This window comes from Lutra lutra, chromosome 11 (assembly GCF_902655055.1).
Source record: "Lutra lutra chromosome 11, mLutLut1.2, whole genome shotgun sequence".
NCBI lineage: Eukaryota > Metazoa > Chordata > Mammalia > Carnivora > Mustelidae > Lutra > Lutra lutra.
This window is the reverse complement of record NC_062288.1, coordinates 81,417,186-81,438,106: the sequence shown is the minus strand read 5'-3', so window position 1 is coordinate 81,438,106 and position 20,921 is coordinate 81,417,186. Positions and strand designations below refer to the sequence as shown.

The 20,921-nt window shown below is 38.4% G+C and overlaps 1 protein-coding gene across 4 annotated transcripts; it reads right to left on the bottom strand.

Annotated features, from left to right (window-relative positions):
* Nucleotides 1-404: 404 nt before the first annotated feature.
* On the bottom strand, nt 405-20,628 carry SPAM1 (sperm adhesion molecule 1). 4 transcript variants are annotated; one of them, XM_047694094.1, is made up of 5 exons: nt 20,600-20,628; nt 20,385-20,511; nt 8,913-10,060; nt 8,146-8,235; nt 405-1,978 (listed from the first exon to the last, which is right to left on the bottom strand). In XM_047694094.1, the coding sequence occupies exons 3-5, from the start codon at nt 9,864-9,866 to the stop codon at nt 1,517-1,519; spliced, it is 1,506 nt and encodes a 501-aa protein (XP_047550050.1). In that variant the 5' UTR covers nt 9,867-10,060; nt 20,385-20,511; nt 20,600-20,628; the 3' UTR covers nt 405-1,516. The 4 variants fall into 4 exon arrangements, with proteins under 4 accessions (XP_047550050.1, XP_047550046.1, XP_047550048.1 ...); XM_047694090.1 differs by having other exon boundaries at nt 20,385-20,618; XM_047694092.1 differs by having other exon boundaries at nt 8,913-10,066; nt 20,430-20,618.
* Nucleotides 20,629-20,921: the final 293 nt, after the last annotated feature.

Sequence of the window (20,921 nt, the reverse complement as noted above, 5' to 3'; positions counted from 1 at the left end):
AGACACATCATCTCTTTCATGACAGCCTTGAAATTTTCTCTGACATCTCCAAATTCTTATTTGTATGCCAGAGCATGCCAGACTTCTCTAATAGCATTTATATCACAGACTATGTTGTTATTTTCCACTTTCAAATATTTATCTTCTTCAGATGTATAACAAACTCCCTGAAGCAAGACCATGCTACTTCACCTTGAATCTGAGACACTGAATACTGAGCCTGGCAGAGAGTAAACACTCAATAAATACTTCATGAAAGATGTGAATGGATGCTCAGATGAAATAAGGCCATTTAAGTACACAGAATTGTCAAAGATCATCAAGAGTGAAAGGAAACGGGGCTGTTTTTTATATTTATTCTGAATACCTATTAAACCATGTACAGAGTTGACAGGATAATCACTTTTTAAATATTACCTTTTTATAACATAACTTGAAGAAATTATCAAGATGAAATACCTAAAATCCATAGTTCTATGCTCAAGGCAGACAGGGTACACTTGGGATATTACATTTTAAAAGATAAGGTTTATTACCATAATAATTTCTTAACATTTTTATTGCAAATTACAAACTACTTGGAAAGACATTCATTTGCAGTAAATTAGCATTATTTAAATCTTTAATTTAAAAAAATATATATTTTATTTATTTATTTGACAGAGAGAGAGAGATCACAAGTAGGCAGAGAGGCAGGCAGAGGGAGAGGGAGAAGCAGGCTCCCCATTGAGCAGAGAGCCCAATGCGGTGCTCAATCCCAGGACCCTGAGATCATGACCTGAGCCGAAGGCAGAGGCTTAACCTGCTGAGCCACCTAGGCGCCCCTAAATCTTTACTTTTATCAGAAGAACACTAGGCCTCTAAGTGTATAGACCTTACAATCAGTCTTTGATAGATTGAACCAAGAATATACTAGATATCTGTTAGTTCTTGTATATACACATCATGGTATGTGAGATATTTGCTGTAGGCTCATGGCAATTAGAAAATACAAAGTTGGATATCCTCTTACAAAACAAATTCTATGAAATATTAATAATTAACATTCTACTCTGATTTTCAAAAGCAAAATGTAGTATCAGTGGATACTACTACAGTAACACTGCCCTGACCACAATTTTGAAAATTGAAAGTGCTAGCCAATATCCTTTGTTCATCAATTAATAATGATCTCAGGTTCAATTTGATTGTGAAAAAGCAATCTTTGCTCAAAAAATAAAAATACTATCTTGCCCATAAGTTTTGATTAACTTTTCAAATATAAATCTTTGAGTATATAGGTACTGTCATTTGCCTAGAAAAATCTAAGCTAGCTAAACTGTCGTATATAGAGGTGTAAAAGATATTAAAATAATGTATGTAGGCAGAAAATTTAATAAACACTGAACTTGTACTTGAATGGGTTGTTTTATTGTTTCTTATTTCGAATATGTACACTTTGAGAGCCTACTTGAGGATTTTTGCAGTCATCTTCTGCTATCTGGCTTTGAGGCACCTACTAAGATCTTTAGCAGGATCATGGAGACCCTGTGGCTGGTGGCATGGCAGATAAGATATTGCTGGAAGTGGCAGATTTCTCCTTCCGGCTAGAAGGATGACCACCGGGTCCTGAGTTTAGAAAGGTGTCTATACAAACATCTCCAGGCACACATACTTTAATAGTATGGACTTCAGACATATCAACTCTCTCCATACAATGGACATTGGCATAACAAGCGCAATAAAACTTTTGGGAAAATTGTTGTAGGTCTTCAAGTGTGGGCTCCCCTTGTACTGTGTATTTTCCATTTCTCTCAAGTTGAATAACAAAACTCTCTGGGTTTAGGTGAAGATAGTCATTTGAATCCCAGTGTTTCCTTATACACACTCCTTGGTCTTGGCAGAGCGCTTGATTACACATTTTGGCTGCTAGGGTGACATTGATTATGTAAGGATTCAGTTTATTCTTCATGTAATTGTCTAGCTCTGTGCAAGATTGCTGTAAAATTATAAGAAGGTTAGAATATTAAGGGACAAGTTAGCTCATCTGTGAATTAATTCACTATGATAGGCAGTTTCTAAGGAAGCAAGATAAAACAAGACCCAGCAAGAGATTGGAAGTAGTTTACCATTTTTACCTTCTCAAGCAAGATTATTCCAACTGTCTTGTAACATTTGTAAGTAAGTTTCACATGCCATTTGATTTAACTGAATAATTAACCAGTTAAACCTTGACTTCAGCCTAGCCTTGGACTTCAATAATTCCTAAAATAGGGCAGGATGGTAGGGCAGTTAGAGAATGGTCTCTGGGGCCCATCTTCCAAGATTGGTCACAGTTCCATGAATGACTAGCTCTGTGACCTTGGAAATCTTGCAAGTTTTCTAAGTCTTAGTTTCCTATCTGGGTGACCTTGGACAAATCAGTTAACCCGGTTATGCTTCAGCTTTGTCGTTTATAAAATACGGATCATTATAGCACTTACCTCATAGGGTTGTTGTGAAGATGACAAGATAAATGTATATAAAAGTGCTTAGCATTAAGATCCAGCATATCATTGGTTAGCCCTCATGAAATTATAAATAAAGGTAATAAGAATCCTCTTTGTGAGACAAGTTTAAACAGCATGAGGAAGATTTCTCAACTGCTAGCTCAAAACAACTAAACATGTTCAACTGAGTATACTTTATGTTAAATGTTATGTACAGTTCAAGTTATGGGTGAATTATGACAGCTCTTTTACAAATACACTTATTTGGCAGAGCACGAGTGATGAGTAAGTAAAATGATTCATCTTGAGACTAATACATTCTAAAACTGGGATGCTGTCTTTTTAAAAACACAGAAGATAGTCACTTGCTTTCTTTCATAATCCATAGTTCCACTGAGAAAGCTGGCCATGCTAGTTCTCCAGCAAACCAAAGGAAGTGGTGGTAGTAGATCAGAAGGCAAGTCAAGGAATCTTGGAAGCTTCCACTTGACTCTATCTCATTATATGCCTTGAGATGATGCCAGCAATGATAGGAAGAATAGGGCCTTCCAAGAATGTCCGTACTCTAATGCCCTGGAACCTGTGACCTTGTTACCTTGCATGGCAAAAGGAACGTTATACATATGATTACGGAGAAGAATGTAGTCCTTGAGATGGAGAGATTATCCCAGGTTATCTGGATGGGCTCAATTTAATCACATGAGTCCTTTAAAAATGTAGAAACTTTTCCAGCTGGGATTTAAAAAAAAAATGAGATGGAAGAAAGAGAACAAATTAAAGGTAAAGGAGACTCAACCCAGCATTGCTGGCTTTGAAGATAGAGGAGAGCCAAGAGCTAGAGAATGCCGCAAACTCTAGAAGCTGGAAATGACCCTTAGCCATCATAGCCAGCCAGAAAATAGACATCTCATTGCTACCGCCAGGAGGAAATGAATTCTACCAACCACCCAAATGAGCAAGTGAGGGTCCTCCCTTGGACAGGAACGCAACCCTATCAACATCTTGATTCAAGTCCGTTAAGACCCATGCTGGACTTCTGAACTACAAAGTATGAGATAATAATTCTTTCTTGTTTAAACTAAGTGTGTTGTCATTATTATAGCAGCAGTAGAAAACCTCTTCTTAATCCTAGTTTTGCATGGTGTCTAGAATAAAATTCAACTTCACCTGACTTATATACAGCCTGATGTGAGGTAATTCTTTCTTCCTCTTGAATACCCCCTCCTTACCCACTCTGCCTTAGGCATGCTAGTTGTTTCATAAGAATGGCAGGTTTATTTCAAACTGCACTTACTTCTTCCCTCTGCTTGGAATGCTCTTCCCTCTAATTTTTTTTTAAGATTTTATTTATTTATTTGACAGAGATCACAAGTAGGCAGAGAGGCAGGCAGAGAGAAAGGAAGGGAAGCAGGCCTCCAGCTGAGCAGAGAGCCCAATGCAGCGCTCGATGCCAGGACCCTGGGATCACGACCTGAGCCGAAGGCAGAGGCTTTAACCCACTGAGCCACCCAGGCGTCCCTCTTTCCTCTAATTTTTAACACGGTCACTTTATCTAGCCATTCAGATTGCAGCTTTAATTAAACCTCAGACACCTTTCCTATCTACTTTCTCACATCTGTTTTAATTCTCTGTATATTACTTATCACATCAAATATTTTTCTTATTTGTGTATTGTTTCTATCCCTCCAATATTAATATAAGCTGCATGAGTGCCGAGACTTCGTCAGTGTTCTTCAATACTGTATCCAGTCCCCCTGGGGATACAATACTGTATCCCCAGGGGCCAAGATACATGAGAATTGATACCAAGTTCAGATGACAGTCTGGGTGACCACAGAGACAAGAGCTGGGCAAAAAGAAGAGTGAAGGATAAGAATGGTTTGAGAATCATTAGCCTACACAAGATGTAGTCTTTGGAAGGATTTGAAACTGGCTTTCTAAAAGATAAGGCCCGGTTTATAGCATTTGTGAATACTCGTGGTGTAAATGCATCTGCCGTGGCCAGTTTTAAGCTATCAACCTGCTATCACTGAGTGATTGGAAATCAAGCCCCTGTCGTGGTAATATGGTGTGGAGAAGCACATCATTACTTACTATTTCCACTTAATGCAGATATCATAGATGTCAAGTTCCTCAACAGTATGGATAATAGTAAAGTGAAGTATGTAACTGATACATTTTAAGTATTTATTACTTCTTTTTTTTAAAGTTTTATTTATTTATTTGACAGAGCACAAGCAGGGGGAGCAAGAAAGGGAGAAACAGGCCCTTCACTGAGCAGGGAGCCCGACTCGGGGCTCAATCCCAGCACCTGAGCCAAAGGCAGCTGCTTAACTGAGCCACCCAGGTGCCCCGAGTATTTATTGCTTTGGTTTTAACAGTACTTATTTCATTCTAAGTTTTTGTAATTTAATTTTTAATAATGGTTGTGTTAACAACCAGTTCACAAAATTTCTAAATATTTAATAATCAGGTCTCGTGAGCTGGGACCAGTAGGAGCTGGCTGTCATACCACTGGATCTAATAACACGGAATGGAAGGAAATAGCTTGCTTACATTTGATAACAATTGTTTTAAGTCAATTTCAGTCATTAAACCTGCAGTTACCAGTTTCTCAAGCTGTCAATGAATCAGAGAAAATAAGATGAGTAGTCCATGATTCTGTTGGCTACAAATGACATAGAAAAAAGGGGAAGTAATGATAGAACTAGCATTTGAAATCATCATGTGGGAAAAGTAGCAGAAATACATAAAACAGAGATCACAGGGGGCAATTTCAAGGCAGTGTCATTAGGTAGGAAATTGAAGAACTCTCTGTGTATGAAAAATGCTGAAGATGCTCTGAGAATCATGGTAGAAGAATGTAAATCTAAGATTAAAGTGCAATAATAAAAGAAAAAAACTAGGTGTGACTTATAATAATATGTCATGCCGTACTACTAATTGGAGAAAGCCTGATTCACTCCTCATCAGAGTAAGGGTGGAGTTCTCAGTTCTGAAAAGAAAAGAAAAGAAAAGAAAAAAGAAGGAATGTATGGGGAATATTTATAAATGATTCCATCAGATAATTTATAAGACCCTTGAGAAAGGTGTTTACAGATTTGAGACACAGTGAATGAAAATTAGGAATATATTTAGGAGAATTATAATTTTTTAATGATTTTCTGACATGGAAGATTTTGCACCAGGGACATATACCTTTCTCCATACTTACATTTTATATTATTTCTCCTTATTGGTGATCAAGCCAGAGACAATAGAGTTCTACCAAAAAGTAGAAGGGCTCAGATGACCTTGAAAAAATCTCATAATGGGAACTACTGTTGAGTACTTTTATAAATGAATTAACAATATAGTGAGGCTATCTGAAGGACAAGAGACAAAAGATCTCTTCTGGTCTTAGATTGCTGTATAAAGTCTCTTCTCTATAGGTCTTAGAAGTCTCCCTGGCCATGAGCTCTATGAGATATTCTCTGTGGCACCTAAGTCTCATATTTCCACATCTGTTAGAGAAGGAAAAGTTGGAGCTCCAGTTCAGCAGTGTCCACGTGATAGCTTTACTCTATCAAGAGGATTGGAGAGGTTGGGAAGACAGATCTGACACAGAAAAATAAATAAGGATGAAAATAAGAGAGAAAAGGATTAGGTGGTAATAGTTAAAGGCCTTTTGAACTGAAGAAAATGCATTAGGAGAAAAATGAAAAGAAGTCACCCATAGAGAAAAAAAATGGACATTTTTTTTCCCTAATAAAACAAGTTTTACTCAAAATTTTACTTAAAATAGACAACAGTAAATATAACCTGTGGAAAATAAGTATTCCTTTTCCTCTCCCTTAGAGAAGGTTTGAACAATTTAGTAATATTTTGAAAAAAGTAATTCCCAATTGCTTATGCACCTCTTCCCCACTCCCGGCTCCTTTTTCTTCCTCCCTGCCCAGCCCCCACCAAACCATTCCTCCTTAAGTCTCTCCCATCTCAGAGGCCAATTCTTTCAAACCAGAAGCTTTGGAGTCATCTTAACCACTTCTCTTATCCATCCTACTCATCCAGTCCCTCAGTCCAACCTCTCAGTTCTACTGTTGGGTTATATTCAAACCACACGCCAGCACCTGTGGTCCAGGCCATCAACAGCTTCCTCTCCCTGTTCCCGCTCTTGCCTGTCCACCGTGGACCCTCAGCTCAGCTAAGTAAGAAATGTTTGTCAGAGACTGCAACTCTTCTGCTCAAGTCTCTTCGTGGCCTTCCATATCAGAGACAAAGCCCCATGGTGTCCTACGAAGCCCTCCATATGACCCTCTGTCTTCTCACTTAGCACAAGTCTTCCTTGCTCACTGCACTCCGGTCACACTGACCTCCTCTGTCTTTCTTTGACAGGCACATTCCAGCCTGAAGGCTCTTGCACTCACCATCCCCACTTGGTCTCTTAGAGCCTTGGTGCCTGGTTTTCATCAGGTCTCTGCTCCAACAGCACCTCATCAGAGAGGCCTTCTGTGACTGCCCCATCTTAAGTACCGCCATTTTATCTCTCTTTATCCTGCCTACACTGCTTCATTGCTCTTTATTGCACTTATCACTACCTGACATATCCTATCTGCATAAGTTGCATTTCCACTTGTAAGGATGCAGCTTCATGGTGAAGGGACTTCTCTTCATTCAGTTCAAAATTCATTCAGATCCCTTCAAAAATTCATTTTTAGCACCTAGGATTATCTGGCACTTAATCACAGGAGATGTTCAATAAACCAAGAGTCAGCAAATGTTTTCTGTATAGAGGCAGACAGTAAATATTTAGGGGTGACTGCCATAACTATTCAGTTATTTCTTTGTACTGCAAAAGCAGCCATAGACATCTAAACTAAGAAACATGCCTGTATTCCACTAAATAAAACTTTCCCAGTAGACACTAAAATTTAAATAATTACTAATTTTCACATACTATAAATGCTATTATTTGGGAGTTTTTCCCCATCCATTTTTTTTTAAAGATTTTATTTATTTATTTGACAGACAGAGATCACAAGTAGGCAGAGAGGCAGGTAGAGAGAGAGAGGTGGAGGCAGGCTCCCTGCGGAGCAGAGAGCCCGATGCGGGGCTCGATCCCGGGACTCTGGGATCATGACCTGAGCCGAAGGCAGAGGCTTAACCCACTGAGCCACCCAGGCGCCCCTCCCCATCCATTTAAAAGGAGAAAATTCACTCTTGGCCCCCGGCCATCATTTGCTGACCCGTGTAATAAACTGCCATTGAATGACTGAATGAATAAGTAAAAGAAGTGCTTAATAAACAGTAATTGAATGAATGAAAGAATTGACTATTATTTCATTGACTACTTCATGGGTTTTTTGAGAAGAGACCTATCACAGTACAATTCAAAAAGCCAAACACCATGTCAGAAAACTGAGTTCGTCGTCCTCTTTTTGCTATTTGCTAGCCACATAGCCTAGAGAATTTTGGTCATTTTCATTGAATTTCTGTTTCCTTGCTGGAAAAGAGGTACAATTTTTTCTGCCTTATAACATAACCACACAAATGAAGGACAGCTTGATGCAACCAGTATTAACTGAGCACATACTACTGTGTGCCAAGCATAGTACTTACTTTTATTATTCAGTACAACCATCCTCAAAAACATTAAAAGTAGAAATGTTTTCATCTATTTCCTGTCAATTCAACTTACCACATTTCGGCTTATATTGAGGCTTCCCCATATTACCATTCCAGAAACACCTAGAGAAACTGTTTCACCAATTGTGTTCACAAGGTCCTCCTGGTGAATGTGACAGAAAGAGTTAACAGAAATAAAATAGAAATGCTATGCATAAGACAGTAACACCAAAGCTAAGAATTCTGACAACAATAATAATTCAAATATTTCCCCACTATTTCTGTTGCCACCACATCCTTACTCTAACAAATATACAGATTTTTCTGTTATTATTTTAATTACTTCTATTGACAAACCCCATGAAAGGGAAAAAAGGGAACTGAGTTAATACATTGTCTGTGCTACCTAGTTTTTTCATGGTTGCTAAGATATTATATGATTACATTTAAAAGAAATATAATCTTGAGATGCCTGGGTGGCCCAGTCAGTTAAGCTGCTCTCTTCAGCTCAGGTCATGATCCTGGGGTCCTGGGATTGAGTCCCTCATCAGGCTCCTTGCCCAGTGGGGGACCTGCTTCTCCCTCTGTCTGCCTCTCCCTCTGCTGTGCGTGCACTCTTTCTCTCTCTCAAGTGAGTAAATGAAATCTTAAATAAATAAATAAACCAATAAACAAATGAAATATACTCTTATTTTGCATTCACATAAAAATGGAGTACTATCTGTGTGCATATTTGTAAAGGATGTTAAAAGCCAAATCTCACTCCCTTCAAAAATGATGTTAAATTCCACTAAACACCTTTTGTGGCTGCTAGTTCATAGGTCTCACACCTTGACTTACCTCAGCAAAATATTTCAAAGCTATGTCAGCAAAAACTGGACGGGTATATACAAAAATTGGAAGTGGATGTTTAACACTGTGTACTGCAGAAATCCGAATGGCTTCCAAAACACGATTGCGGACATAGAGAGCTGCTTTTGGAGAAGATTGGAATTTGCCAATCAAATAAATGGATGGGAAAAGGGCTGTGCTTTCCTTCCATAACCAGTCGAGTCTATCGTTTCTCTTCTTTTCTATATCAGGGCAACTTCCATTGTAATTGGTTTCTTTAAAACCATTGTAACAATCAGGAAAAAGATAATAACCCCATAAATAATTTGGCCGAAGTTCTTTTACCAGTTTTAAGGTCGTTTCCATGAAACACCTTCCTGCGCTTTCAAAATCTGCTTTGGCTCTCTTGTTGGCCTCTGTGTCATTAAGTTCTGCATGTTGTTGGTGAACCAACTCAATAGAAAGGTTCTTGTAAATATCTTTAGGTTTCCAGTTTCTCATCCAGATAGGCCTCCAGTTTTCCCAGTCAATGACACCCAGGCCCGTCGTGTCTACGTCTATGTAATGGTCAATATCTTCCCTGACTTTCGCCAAGTGCTTTATCATGTTTCCAGTCTGGGGGATTTCTCCATTCATACCTTTGCCAGTCTTGTCATCTATGTAAGGATAGTAGCCAAGTCTGCTATTATAAAATATTGTAATATTTTGTCCCCTGGCAGTTTTTCGAGGGCTTCCTACTAGAGAGAAAAGGCTCAGATCTAGATGCACGTTAAAATGTGTAGCACACTCTTCACTTGGGACATTCCAGGCCCAGAGGAAAGATACGTTTGGAATAAAAGGAGGTGCTCTGTACTCCTGAGTCGAGCAACATATAATCAGAAGGAGGGTGAGCGCGGCTTGCATGAGTCCACTGGATCCCACAGAACTCCTAAAGAAGATACACTGGAACCTGAGCACACCCATTGCAAAGACGAATGACTATGAAAATTTCCTCCCAAACACTTCAGCTTGTCCGATATTTCATGCAAGATCTGAGCACAGAAGAGAGGTAGTGGAATGAAGCCACTTTGATGAATAAAGAGGTATAATGATCACATGACATTTAAATGTTATTCTTCTTGCTTCATATTTCAAGAATGTTTTACAAGTTGCTTCATCTATAACTGGAAAAAAAATAAATATAGAATACATGGTTAACATAACGTTTCTGTATCAAGACTGTCAACTTTACCAAGTTCTCAACTTGAAGGGCAGGAGTTTAATTCTGTTCTCGAAACTGGAGAACTCCTGTGTTTGAATCAATAAAATTATATTCTCTTCTGCATGATACGAATCCTGTAATTGCTAACATTTGTCTCATCTTTCCAAATCATTACTGTGCCTACAGGGAGACGAATGTACCTGTTTTTCCTTTTTCCTTCCCACTTGTGTAGAATGCTATGCCAAGCATTGCCTTAGCAAAGCCTTGTTAAATAGAATTTCAGTTGAACCTCTCATTTTTGTTATTTCTTGAAAGACCACCTTACAGTGGCATGCCATAAGTTGAAAAAACCCTCTCATAAAATTATGAGATTTCATCTTATTTTTTTAAGGGGGGCAAGTAGGGGAGGAGGCAAAAGTCACTTCTCCCAGAAGTAGTGTATCAAAAATGTGCTTGAAACTATTGAGTTAACCAAAATCTCCTACTGAGGAACAAGTTTGTTATTTGGAATAGTGCTTCATCATATGTCAAAGTGAACTGAGTAAAAGATTAAGTAAAAGATACACTATATTTGTAGATATTTATGTATAGATATAAAAAATAGGTAAATTTTTTTTAATGAAACAACGTATCTCTTCTTTATACATTTTTGGACAAAGCCTTGGGTCACAGAATTGGGGACAGACCCCGGTTAGTATCTAGAAAGGCATCTCTTTAGAAGATCTACTAGAGACTTTACACAAGAATCTCATCTTCCAGGAGAACTTGGGTGGCTCATCCAGTTAAGTGGCTGCCTTCAGTTCAGATCATAATCCCAGGGTCAAAATTTGAGGCTAGAATTTTGTTTGTCAGAACAGATTTGAAGCTCAACTTCTCCTTAGTGGGAAGAGGAAAATAACCATCCACTTTCTTACTGTTTATTCACTGGGTTCTTGTTTTACCTTTATTTATTTTTTTTTAAGAGAGAGAAAGAGCACGCGTGGGCACGCGAATGTGGTGGGAGGCACAGAGGGAGAGGGAGAGAATCCCAGACTCCAGATGAGTGGAGCCCGACATGGGACTTGGGCTCTATCTCATGACCATAAGATGATGGCCTGAGCCGAAATCATGAGTCGGACACTTAACTGACTGAGCCACCCAGATGCCCCTCATGTTACGTTTTGAAGGAGTTGGTAGTTGGGATTTTTGAGGTAAGGAGAAGACAGTCACAGACAGAAAAAGCCAAACAAAACAGCTAGATTTCTTGGTTCAATGCTAAGCTCTTTTTTCTACAACAAATGCTTTCTTTCTAGAAAATCATAATTAACAGATGTAGAAGTCAGTCACAGGACTGTCTTCAGAAACCATTCTTCTGATAGTCTTACTTCCTATAAGGAGTCTATGTATATATTATCTCAGTGGAATTAAGAACTGAATTGAGATAAAATTCTCTTACTATTAAAATTGTTATAGATTTTTAATATAAATTATTATCATAAATATAAAGGTGAACATTCAGAAATGTGGACAAATAGTGATAAACCAAGATTATAACTTTGGTAAAAGCTCAGTGAAGACTGAAAGGAAGGACAGAGTGGAGAGTCCCAAGGTTTAAGGTGTCTTTCCAAAGCACCTCTGAGGTCCCCATTCCCCTACCACCCCCAGAACAACTGCACATGAGAAAAGTATTGTTACAGTACTTATCAAATAGCCCCAAGCCTCAGGATGCTGAAGGTAACTTTAATGTATCTAAATTACCTCCGTAAATACTTCAGGAATCATTCTTTAATATGAAAAATAAAAGGCAAAACTTCAAGTGAACAGCTGGCCCCAAATGTATTGCCTTGGTAGCCCTTGTATACTAATTACATTTGGTAGGCTGTGTATCATTTCTGAAGTACTACTTGGTCTCTAATTTCAACTCAAAGGCTGACTTCTACCTCCAGTTACAAGTCATTCTGGATCTAAGCCGAGTTCTGAGCAAACTTAAGAGACCAGCGTAATATCCCCGAAGCAGAAAAATCCATGTGCCGTTTTCTTCTTTCTCTCTTTTTTTTTAAATATTTTATTTATTTATTTGACAGACAGAGATCTCAAGTAGGCAGAGAGGCAGGCAGAGAGAGAGGAGGAAGCAGGCTCCCCGCTGAGCAGAGAGCCCGTTAAGGGGCTCTCCATCCCAGGACCCTGGGATCACGACCTGAGCCGAAGGCAGAGTCTGTAACCCACTGAGCAACCCAGGCGCCCCAGCCATTTTCTTCTCTTAAAGCAAAAATTTATTCATGCTTTCAGGAAAGAAAGGAGCCTTTAAGCAAGATTTTTTTTTTTATAGGAAATTTCTTAAGCTATGATGTTTTATAAATAACTTGGCTAGAAATAGATATGATGATTAACTTGATTAAACAATAGAAGTGAAGGGACAACAAGGTGGCTCAGTCAGTTAAGCATCTGCCTTCAACCCAGGGCATGATGCCAAGGTCCTTGGATCAAGTCCCACATTGGGCTCCTTGCTAAATGGGGAGCATGCTTCTCCCTCTGCCTGCTGCTCCCCCTGCTTGTGTGCGCTCTCTCTCTCTCTCTCTGAGAAGTAAATAAGTAAAATCTTTAAAAACCAAGCAAGAGAAGTTAATACTATTTTTGGCGGCATTCCATCAACTCCCTCTTCCTTCCCCTTTTACTTTATTATTATCATCATCATTATTCTCCTCCTTTGGTTCCTTCTCCTACTTGTGTCTTAAATTTGTCAATATCTCCCACAGATAATTTTTGCACAGGGTGGAGCTCCTCAAGGCTAAAGAAATCGATCATTCCTGGGACCCCTGGCTGGTTCAGTCAGTAGAGCATGTGACCATTGATCTTGGGATTGCAAGTTGGAGCTCCTTGTTGAGTGTAGAGATTACTTAAAAATAAAATCTTTAAAAAAGAGAAAAAGAAATTGTTCATTCTTAATCTGTGTATCTACTACTAAGCACTAAGTGACAAACTATTCCTACTAAAGAGGTAGCTTTAAAAACATGGCACACTACAAAACTTCTAATTCTTTTTCTATCCGATTTTTCATATCTGCTTTTCCCTATCCTGCTATGCAGTAGAAAGGAAAAAAAGACATTTTTTCCTTTGAAGCAACATTTTATAAGTTCCTCTAAAGTGTCAGCGGGTCAGAAATTGCTCCAGAAACATCTAAATGCTCTTCAGTATTCAGCGTGTTGGGTGAGAAAAAAACAACTCTTTGCGCAGTCAATTAAGGAATTTAGAAAAGACTTAATCTTTTGCGATGTTATTGTGTGGTGGAGGAGAGGGGACGTGTGTGTGTGTGTGTGTGTGTGTGTGTGTGTGAGTGCGTGCACGCATTGAATCCCAGCAAATTCAAGTACCTTACAGTAGAAAAAAAGATTGGTAAGGATGGCAAATTAACACAAAAATGCTATAAATTTTTCATTAGCATTTGAAATGAGTTTAGTGGTAAAACAAGTCCTAATGGCAGTTGTTTTGTTGAATTAATGAAAGATTTCTGTAGTGTAAAGTAGATAATGAACTGCTTTCAAGGAAGTACAGCATTTACTGTAAAAGTAATTTCTCGTTACAAAATTAAAATGAAGTTATATTTTCAAAGTGATTAAGAAAGCCATGTTTGACATTTGTTAGTTATAAGAAAATGCTAGTTTTCTGAATCCTGCTCCTTTCCCTAAGGTGGGAAGGGAGAGGGGAGAGGAGAAAGAAGAGAACCAAATAAATAATAAAATCCCTCAAAAGCTGTTCCCAAAATCAAATTTTATTTAATTGTTATAGTGAAACATAAGAGATATAATTTACACATGTACTTTTTATGCAGTAAAAGTTTTTCCTGTTCGGCCATGATATAAGTAGAAGGTAATACATCTAAGAAGCTAGAAAACCACCACATGATTAAACATGAATTCTAGATATTGAAGCCTTAAGCAAATTATATTGATAAGGTATAAAAGATACTAATATTTCATCTTTTGAAAATGCAAGATAGTTCAATAGCAAGAGTGTTTAATTGAAAATAAGAAAGTAATTCATCTAAATCTTAGAAGGAAATTCCTTTGGAAAGACAGTAAAGGTGCCTATAATACATTCTGTGTCCATAATGTCTTTGTAGACCCAAGAGTCCTTATAACAGAAGGTACATAATATGAATACCCAAGTTTTGTAGCAACGTGGATGGGACTGGAAGAGATTATGCTGAGTGAAATAAGTCAAGCAGAGAGAGTCAATTATCATATGGTTTCACTTATTTGTGGAGCATAACAAATAGCATGGAGGACAAGGGGAGATGGAGAGGAAAAGGGAGTTGAGGGAAATTGGAAAGGGAGGTGAACCATGAGAGACTATGGACTCTGAAAAACGATCTGAGAATTTTGAAGGGGTGGGGGGTGGGAGGTTGGGGGCACCAGGTGGTGGGTATTGTAGAGGGCACGGATTGCATGGAGCACTGGGTGTGGTGCAAAAATAATGAATACTGTTATGCTGAAAAAATAAAAAAAATTATAAAAAAAAAAGAAGGTACATAATATATCCTTAATTGTAGGATTAGGTTGTTGTTCGAATTTCCAAGCCACTTACTTGATACTCAGTAGATACATACATGAGTTAATTATTTAACTAAATGAATGAGTTTGATATACTTTGAATTTCAGTAAACTCAAAATTACAGCCAAGGTGATACCTTAAAATGAAGGTGTTCAAACAGAAATCAAAACATATCACAAGGAATCCACAGAGCTGTCAAAGGAAAAGCAGTGGGGGTAGAACTGGACTCAATTCCCAAATACAAGAAGAGAATTGGGGACTTTATAGCCAAAGAGCAAAGTGGGGGGAGAGGGATGTCTGTGGATGGAAAATTACTAAGAGGGAACATCCGGGGTGAGGGGAGACTTTGGCTAAACTGACCTAACAGTCAGGCCAGGGTGATCAGGCAAAACCAGAGGGATAGTAGAAGATAGGAAACTTAATCAGATATCCAAAGTGACCAGGTAGGGAGGATGGGAATTCTTTCTAAACTGACTTTTTTTTTATTAAATATTTTTATTTATTTATTTGACAGACAGAGATCACAAGTAGGCAGAGAAGCAGGCAGAGAGAGAGGAAGGGAAGCAGGCTCCCCACCGAGTGGAGAGCCCAACGTGGGGCTCGATCCCAGGACCCTGAGACCATGACCTGAGCCGAAGGCAGAGGCTTTAACCCACTGAGCCACCCAGGCGCCCCCTTCCTAAACTGACTTAACAGGATTCTTGCTAGAACTAAATTCTACAAGGAAGAATACAGAAGCCCAGCGTCTGAGGCTTAGTCAGAAAGAGAGTTCAATGAGCCTGATTAGCGTGGTCAGTAGAGGGTGTTTGTCAGTCCCCACTGTGGTACATGCTGGGTGAGTTCATCATTTAATTAAGTAAATGAACTTCATGTACTCTGAATTCCAGTAAACTCAAAATTATGGCTTAGGGTACCACTTTAAGATGAAAATGTTCAAATAAAAAATGAACTATAAGCACCAGAAGCCCTAGAGTTCAAACATTACTCAGAAGACAATTATGTCTTCTATAGCTTTGCGTGAAGCACTGACACTCACAGATATGACTGAAACTAAGTACTTGAATAATTGAATCAAGTCTCTAAAATTCTAGAGGCTAGTTAAAAACACAATAGCTTCACTAGGCATACCCTTTGCAGTGCCATTTGTCAAGCCTCAGACGGAGCTTAGTAATGCCTGACTTAGAGTCAACCCAACATCCCACCACCAAAAACCTGGGGCCAGTCCTAGTTCTTCTGTAATTACAGTGTCTCAGCTGCCTTGCCAAATAGGCAAAAAGCCTTAGTATCACTGAAGTCAACGTTTAGGAGTAACAAGCACCTCCATGATAACCAGTGCCTTGGGCAATGAAGGTCACAAAGGTATACCAGCATTGATATGGGCTATGAGTTTACAATTGGTCTTCTGTTAGCAATAACTAATATTTCTCTTTCCTTGACCAGTCAGGTGACTTTTGGGTTTTGTTTCTCTGAATTGTCAAAGTCATAGTAACTAAATCTGCATGTGGATTATAGCAAAGATCCCAATGGCCACTATAGTCTAATTCAAACAGAAAACACCTATTTGCTCATAAGTGTCCTGTTTCAAAGGCAGTAGGGACCCAGTTGCATCAAATGTGATTAAACACATTTGCCAATGCTAAAGGTAAATACCATTGAAGAAAAACATATGAGCTCAGTTTCAAAAGATAATACAACAGATGTTTTCCTTCTTATCAATTTATTTGGTGCCTATAGAGATACCAGGCTACTCAATGCTGCACATAGGATGCAGATGGTTTTTTTCTTCTTAGGAATGAGGACTGGTTCAAAAATCTTGTCAGTGTTCTAAATAATTTAATATTTATCTTCCTAAAAATACATGTTCTACAGTCCACCTTAAGAATGCACATTTTGTGAAAGCAAAACTATGGCTGAATTCTCAAGCAAACAAATGTCCTCCCAACCTATTCATCTCTTTCTCCACTTTTTTTTTTAAGATTTTATTTATTTATTTGACAGACAGAGATCTCAAGTAAGCGGAGAGGCAGGCAGAGAGAGAGAGAGGAGGAAGCAGGCTCCCTGCTGAGCAGAGACCCCCCCCAATGCGGGGCCAGATCCCAGGATCCTGGGACCATGCCTGAGCCAAAGGTAAAAGCTTTAACCCACTGAGCCACCCAGGAGCCCCTCTTTCTCCACTTCTGAGGAACGTGTGGCAACTCAGTTTAGTCTAGCTTTTGGCCAGGATGTAAAGTAAAATAAAACTCAAATCTTTCATTAGCCACATGAAAGTCCCTCTTTCTTTGAGGAAGAAGAGTTTTGTGGTAACAGGTCCTTGTGGACCTTATGAATTCCATATGAGAATTATATATGTTTCATTCCGATGGGATCCTGCCTTGCACGTCTTGTATAAATCTCTTTGCCCTGAATCTGTAAAAATCTATTCTGAGCCTGGAGATAGATCTCTCAATGACTGTTCCCACTGTGTAGCCTTTCCAGACACATCTGATTATTGAAGTATTCATTTCTGATTGCCACCAAGGCAAATTTAAATGTGTCAGGGCTGTCAAAAAAATTGTACTTATTTCTTAGTACCAGTCATAGTTTGTGTTCCCATTTGAAATAAGTCTATCTTTCTTCACTAAACTCTGAACTCACTACTGTGTCCCCAATTCCCTGTACTGTGCCTGGTACACAGTAGAAGGTCCATACGTACTTAATTATATGGGTGTATGAGTGAATCTATCCATCAATTAATTCTTTGATCATATTATTTTTTCCTTTTCCCCAGTTTCACTAAATTATTTTTCATTTCCTACCATTCTCCCAAAGCACAAGTTCACCTACTGGTTAAAATACAATTTGTTTCATCTTAAACATTAACAAGATAGTTAAGAGAGTTGAAGAAGTAACAATAGGTAGCTACTTTGACCTTGCATTGTGGTATGGAAAGTAAGATTTATCTTAGAGATTATAATTAGCAGGGATTTTTAAGATTACTAATTCAAATCTAACCTGTTCTCTCAGGACAGTCCCTAACTGCCACCATTCTTTCCAGTTGATGATGTGTTATAGCTCAAGATGAGAACAACTGTGCCATAGAGCATAGCTAGTAACATTTATTGGAGTCTCCCTTTACAAAGACTCTTCTCTCCTCTTCATACATCTACTTTTTTTGTTGTTTTGATTTTTACATCTCTATATATACATCTACTTTTAATTTTTTTCTTCCTATCTTAATTGAGTCTTCTACCTGCCAATGGGACCTGAAGGCTGGTGACACCCACAGTTAAAGGGATTAAGGAGCCCAGACCAAAAAAGATTGAGATGTTATTTCCAGTTTTAGTTCTATCATGCAAGAACTGGAAGATTCAATTATTCAATCTTTAGGTATTAACTTTTTAAAAATATATTGGTGATACCCAGATCAGTCTCACACTGAGGGATGCTGGGATGATGTGTGAAATGATACCTATGAAGTATTTTTTACAAGAAGCTATGCAAATCTAGAGGGCAGTATTACCCCTGGACTACCTATTTTATGAAATCTTGCTTATTATGGTTCATTTGCATTTCCTCCAAACCATAAGAAAGACAACTGTAGTAAGGTATGGAGACAGTGGTTTTTGACTTACAGCAATGAGAAAAGTCAATAAATATAGTTAGAGTAAGGATATCTCTAGAAAAATTTAGGGGTTGTGAAATCCTAGTCCAAGAATGCCAAAGAAGTGTTTATTGGGGATGCTGAAATTTTTAGATGCTACAGAGAAGTTTGGGGGTTATAGCAGGACTCTAATTTCTTTAAAGAGCATGGTCAGTGAAAAAGGCAAAAGGGAAGAGAATGAGTCATAGCCGCAAAGTTACTTCAAATTGTAGAAACTCAGTAAAAATTGTATTTCTTTGCAATTAAATTGCCCCCTTACTTCACCTAGAGGTTGGGAGGTTGCTGCTATTTGGCCTCAACAGAGATCACATGCTTCCAGGTCAAGGAAATAGAAGAGCTCAGATAATGTTTCCACACTGAGATCACCTCTGGCCTACATGTAATTACAAAGAGCATTGCAGAGCAAGGGCTAAACGTTGCCTGAGCATTTTAGGGGCATCTTAGGCAAAAATGGAGAGGAGTAGTGAGCACGATTATCCAATCCAAAAAAGTGATGTTGGGGAGGCCTATTTCTAGAATTTTTTCTCCAAAGCTCAGGCCACCGACTATTAGCGGGCCATACAACTGATTTAATTGGTTGTAATGACCATTTAAAAAAAAAAAAAAAGAAGTGAAATTGACTCTGATAGAGTGGAATGGCTAGGCTAGGAGAGAACAGGGCAGAACAGAATTGGAAGCATGAGAATACCATCATCACATGCAGTAAGAAAACTATTTTATGGACCTTTTCTGTCTGTTGTATGTTTCTAAGTGTGTGCACTGGGTCACACCGTAATTTTTTTTTTTTTTTTAACTGAGGAACAAATGGATCAAGCCACTCTGATAGCAGAAGTTCTGGAGTCTGACGTACCTGGGTTTTGAGTACTGAGAACAGGCCCTTACTTATTTGGTGGCCTCCACAGAGTTCTCAAACCTCATTCATTTAATTTCTTCGCAACCAGAATAGAATTCTGATCGGTCTGAAGATTCTTTAATGTCTATAAATGACTGAACTACTATAAAGGTTCCCATGTGCATATAAAAATATTAAAGTTTGTATGTTTTTCTCCCTTTAATCTGTCTTTTGTCAGTTCAACTCACAGGCTCCAGGTGCAGAATCTAACAGGGTAAAGGCAAGTTCTTCTTTCTCCCATACACCTGATCCAGAGTAAATACCAAATAAACGTAAGTTGTTCCTGTTATTATTAAAAATATTATCCCTTGCCTCCACCCCCTTGTATGAAAGGCAGGGAAAAGCATGACAAAAGGAGACAAAGTCCGAGACTATTTCATGATTCATAGACCTGCTAGCATTAAAGCTTCCCTAGGAAATTAAAAAAAAAATTTTTTTTTTTTTACTCTAAATATGTGAGCGTTCTGGAATTGTTCTGGTAGAAGTGAGATAGTCAACTAATTCATACCACCATGGAGCCAGATCTGATGATGGCCTTCATCAGCAATGGCATTCTTCAGCTCACAGCATGGTCTTCATGAATCATGACTCTATCAGCAGATCAGACTGGCTCTAGCTTTCGTGTGCCTTGCATTAATTTGGTTATGACTGCTTCTTCACATCTTATGGAGGAGTCCACTAAGAAAGCAACCTTTTCAAGCTCAGACTTCAAACTCTTCACTCAGCCTGATGGAAATATTTCTCTAACTTGTCAAATGTGATTTATCTGGACAGTTTTCAGCCTTGATATTGGATTAGTGGAATAAGTAAGTAGCATATAAATAAGTGATATTTAAAATGAATAGTAACAAAAATTATTAATATAGAATTCAGATATCTCTACAACGTTTGGCGATTATATATCAGTTTGGCTGAACGAACTGGCTCTGCTTCCATTTCACAAAAGAGGAGGAAGAGCCGTTACCAAAACTCAAAGAAGCAATAGTTAACAAAATTATTTCTCGGTATCAAATTGCCTTTGGCTGTTAGCATGTTTATTACCTGTACAAGATACAAGTACTCATTCATAATCATTACTGTTGTTGTTATTAAAATAAACAATACATCTAACACATCATATATATCAAAATGTGGGACAGATACTATCCAAAAAGAAAAATTAGCTACAAAATCAACCTTCTAATGCCATTATAAAGATCCATTAGTACTTATAGTTACCTCTGCCCCCCTATGCTATTCCATTAAAAACCTTAGCACATTTACCCTTGTCAATGAGAAGAACCGGCAGTTGTATTTGTGTCTTCACCAAGAACGGAGGAGAGCAGAAGGAACCTGTGATTCTCACCTGAGACAAGGGAAACAGGAACTCAGAGTGACGAGCAACTAAGGATCTGGCTTATTTATGACAGGATGGGAGTGTCCCTAAGACTCACCTACTGGGAGATGGCTCAAGGAAAAAAAGGAATTCTGAGAGAATGGGGAAATCAGAATTTCTGCAGCAGAAATTCTGCTTTAGAATTTTTGAAGAGTTTGGACCAACTATGAAGTTGGGGGATGGACCAAGTTTGAGGGTGGGGGTTGGGGACAAGTTCTTTATAAGACCCACAATTTTTCTAGAAACAAACAAACAAACAAACAAGCGCAAAACAGAATAGACAGATGACAAGATAACTTCAAAGATGTAAAAAGAAACTTCCAAGGCACGTGTTCACTTGTCAACATAATTATAGGGTAGTCAGTCTCTCAAGGTTGAAT

Bases quoted from the DNA above. Each gene is read 5' to 3' on its own strand.
- SPAM1 (XM_047694094.1), bottom strand. From the start codon at position 9,866: ATGGGTGTGCTCAGGTTCCAGTGTATCTTCTTTAGGAGTTCTGTGGGA. The intron at 8,236-8,912 runs GTAAGTCAAGGT...CACATTCACCAG, and splicing joins CTTTGAAATATTTTGCTGAG to GAGGACCTTGTGAACACAAT. The intron at 1,979-8,145 runs GTAAGTTGAATT...ATAATTTTACAG, and splicing joins TCAATATAAGCCGAAATGTG to CAATCTTGCACAGAGCTAGA.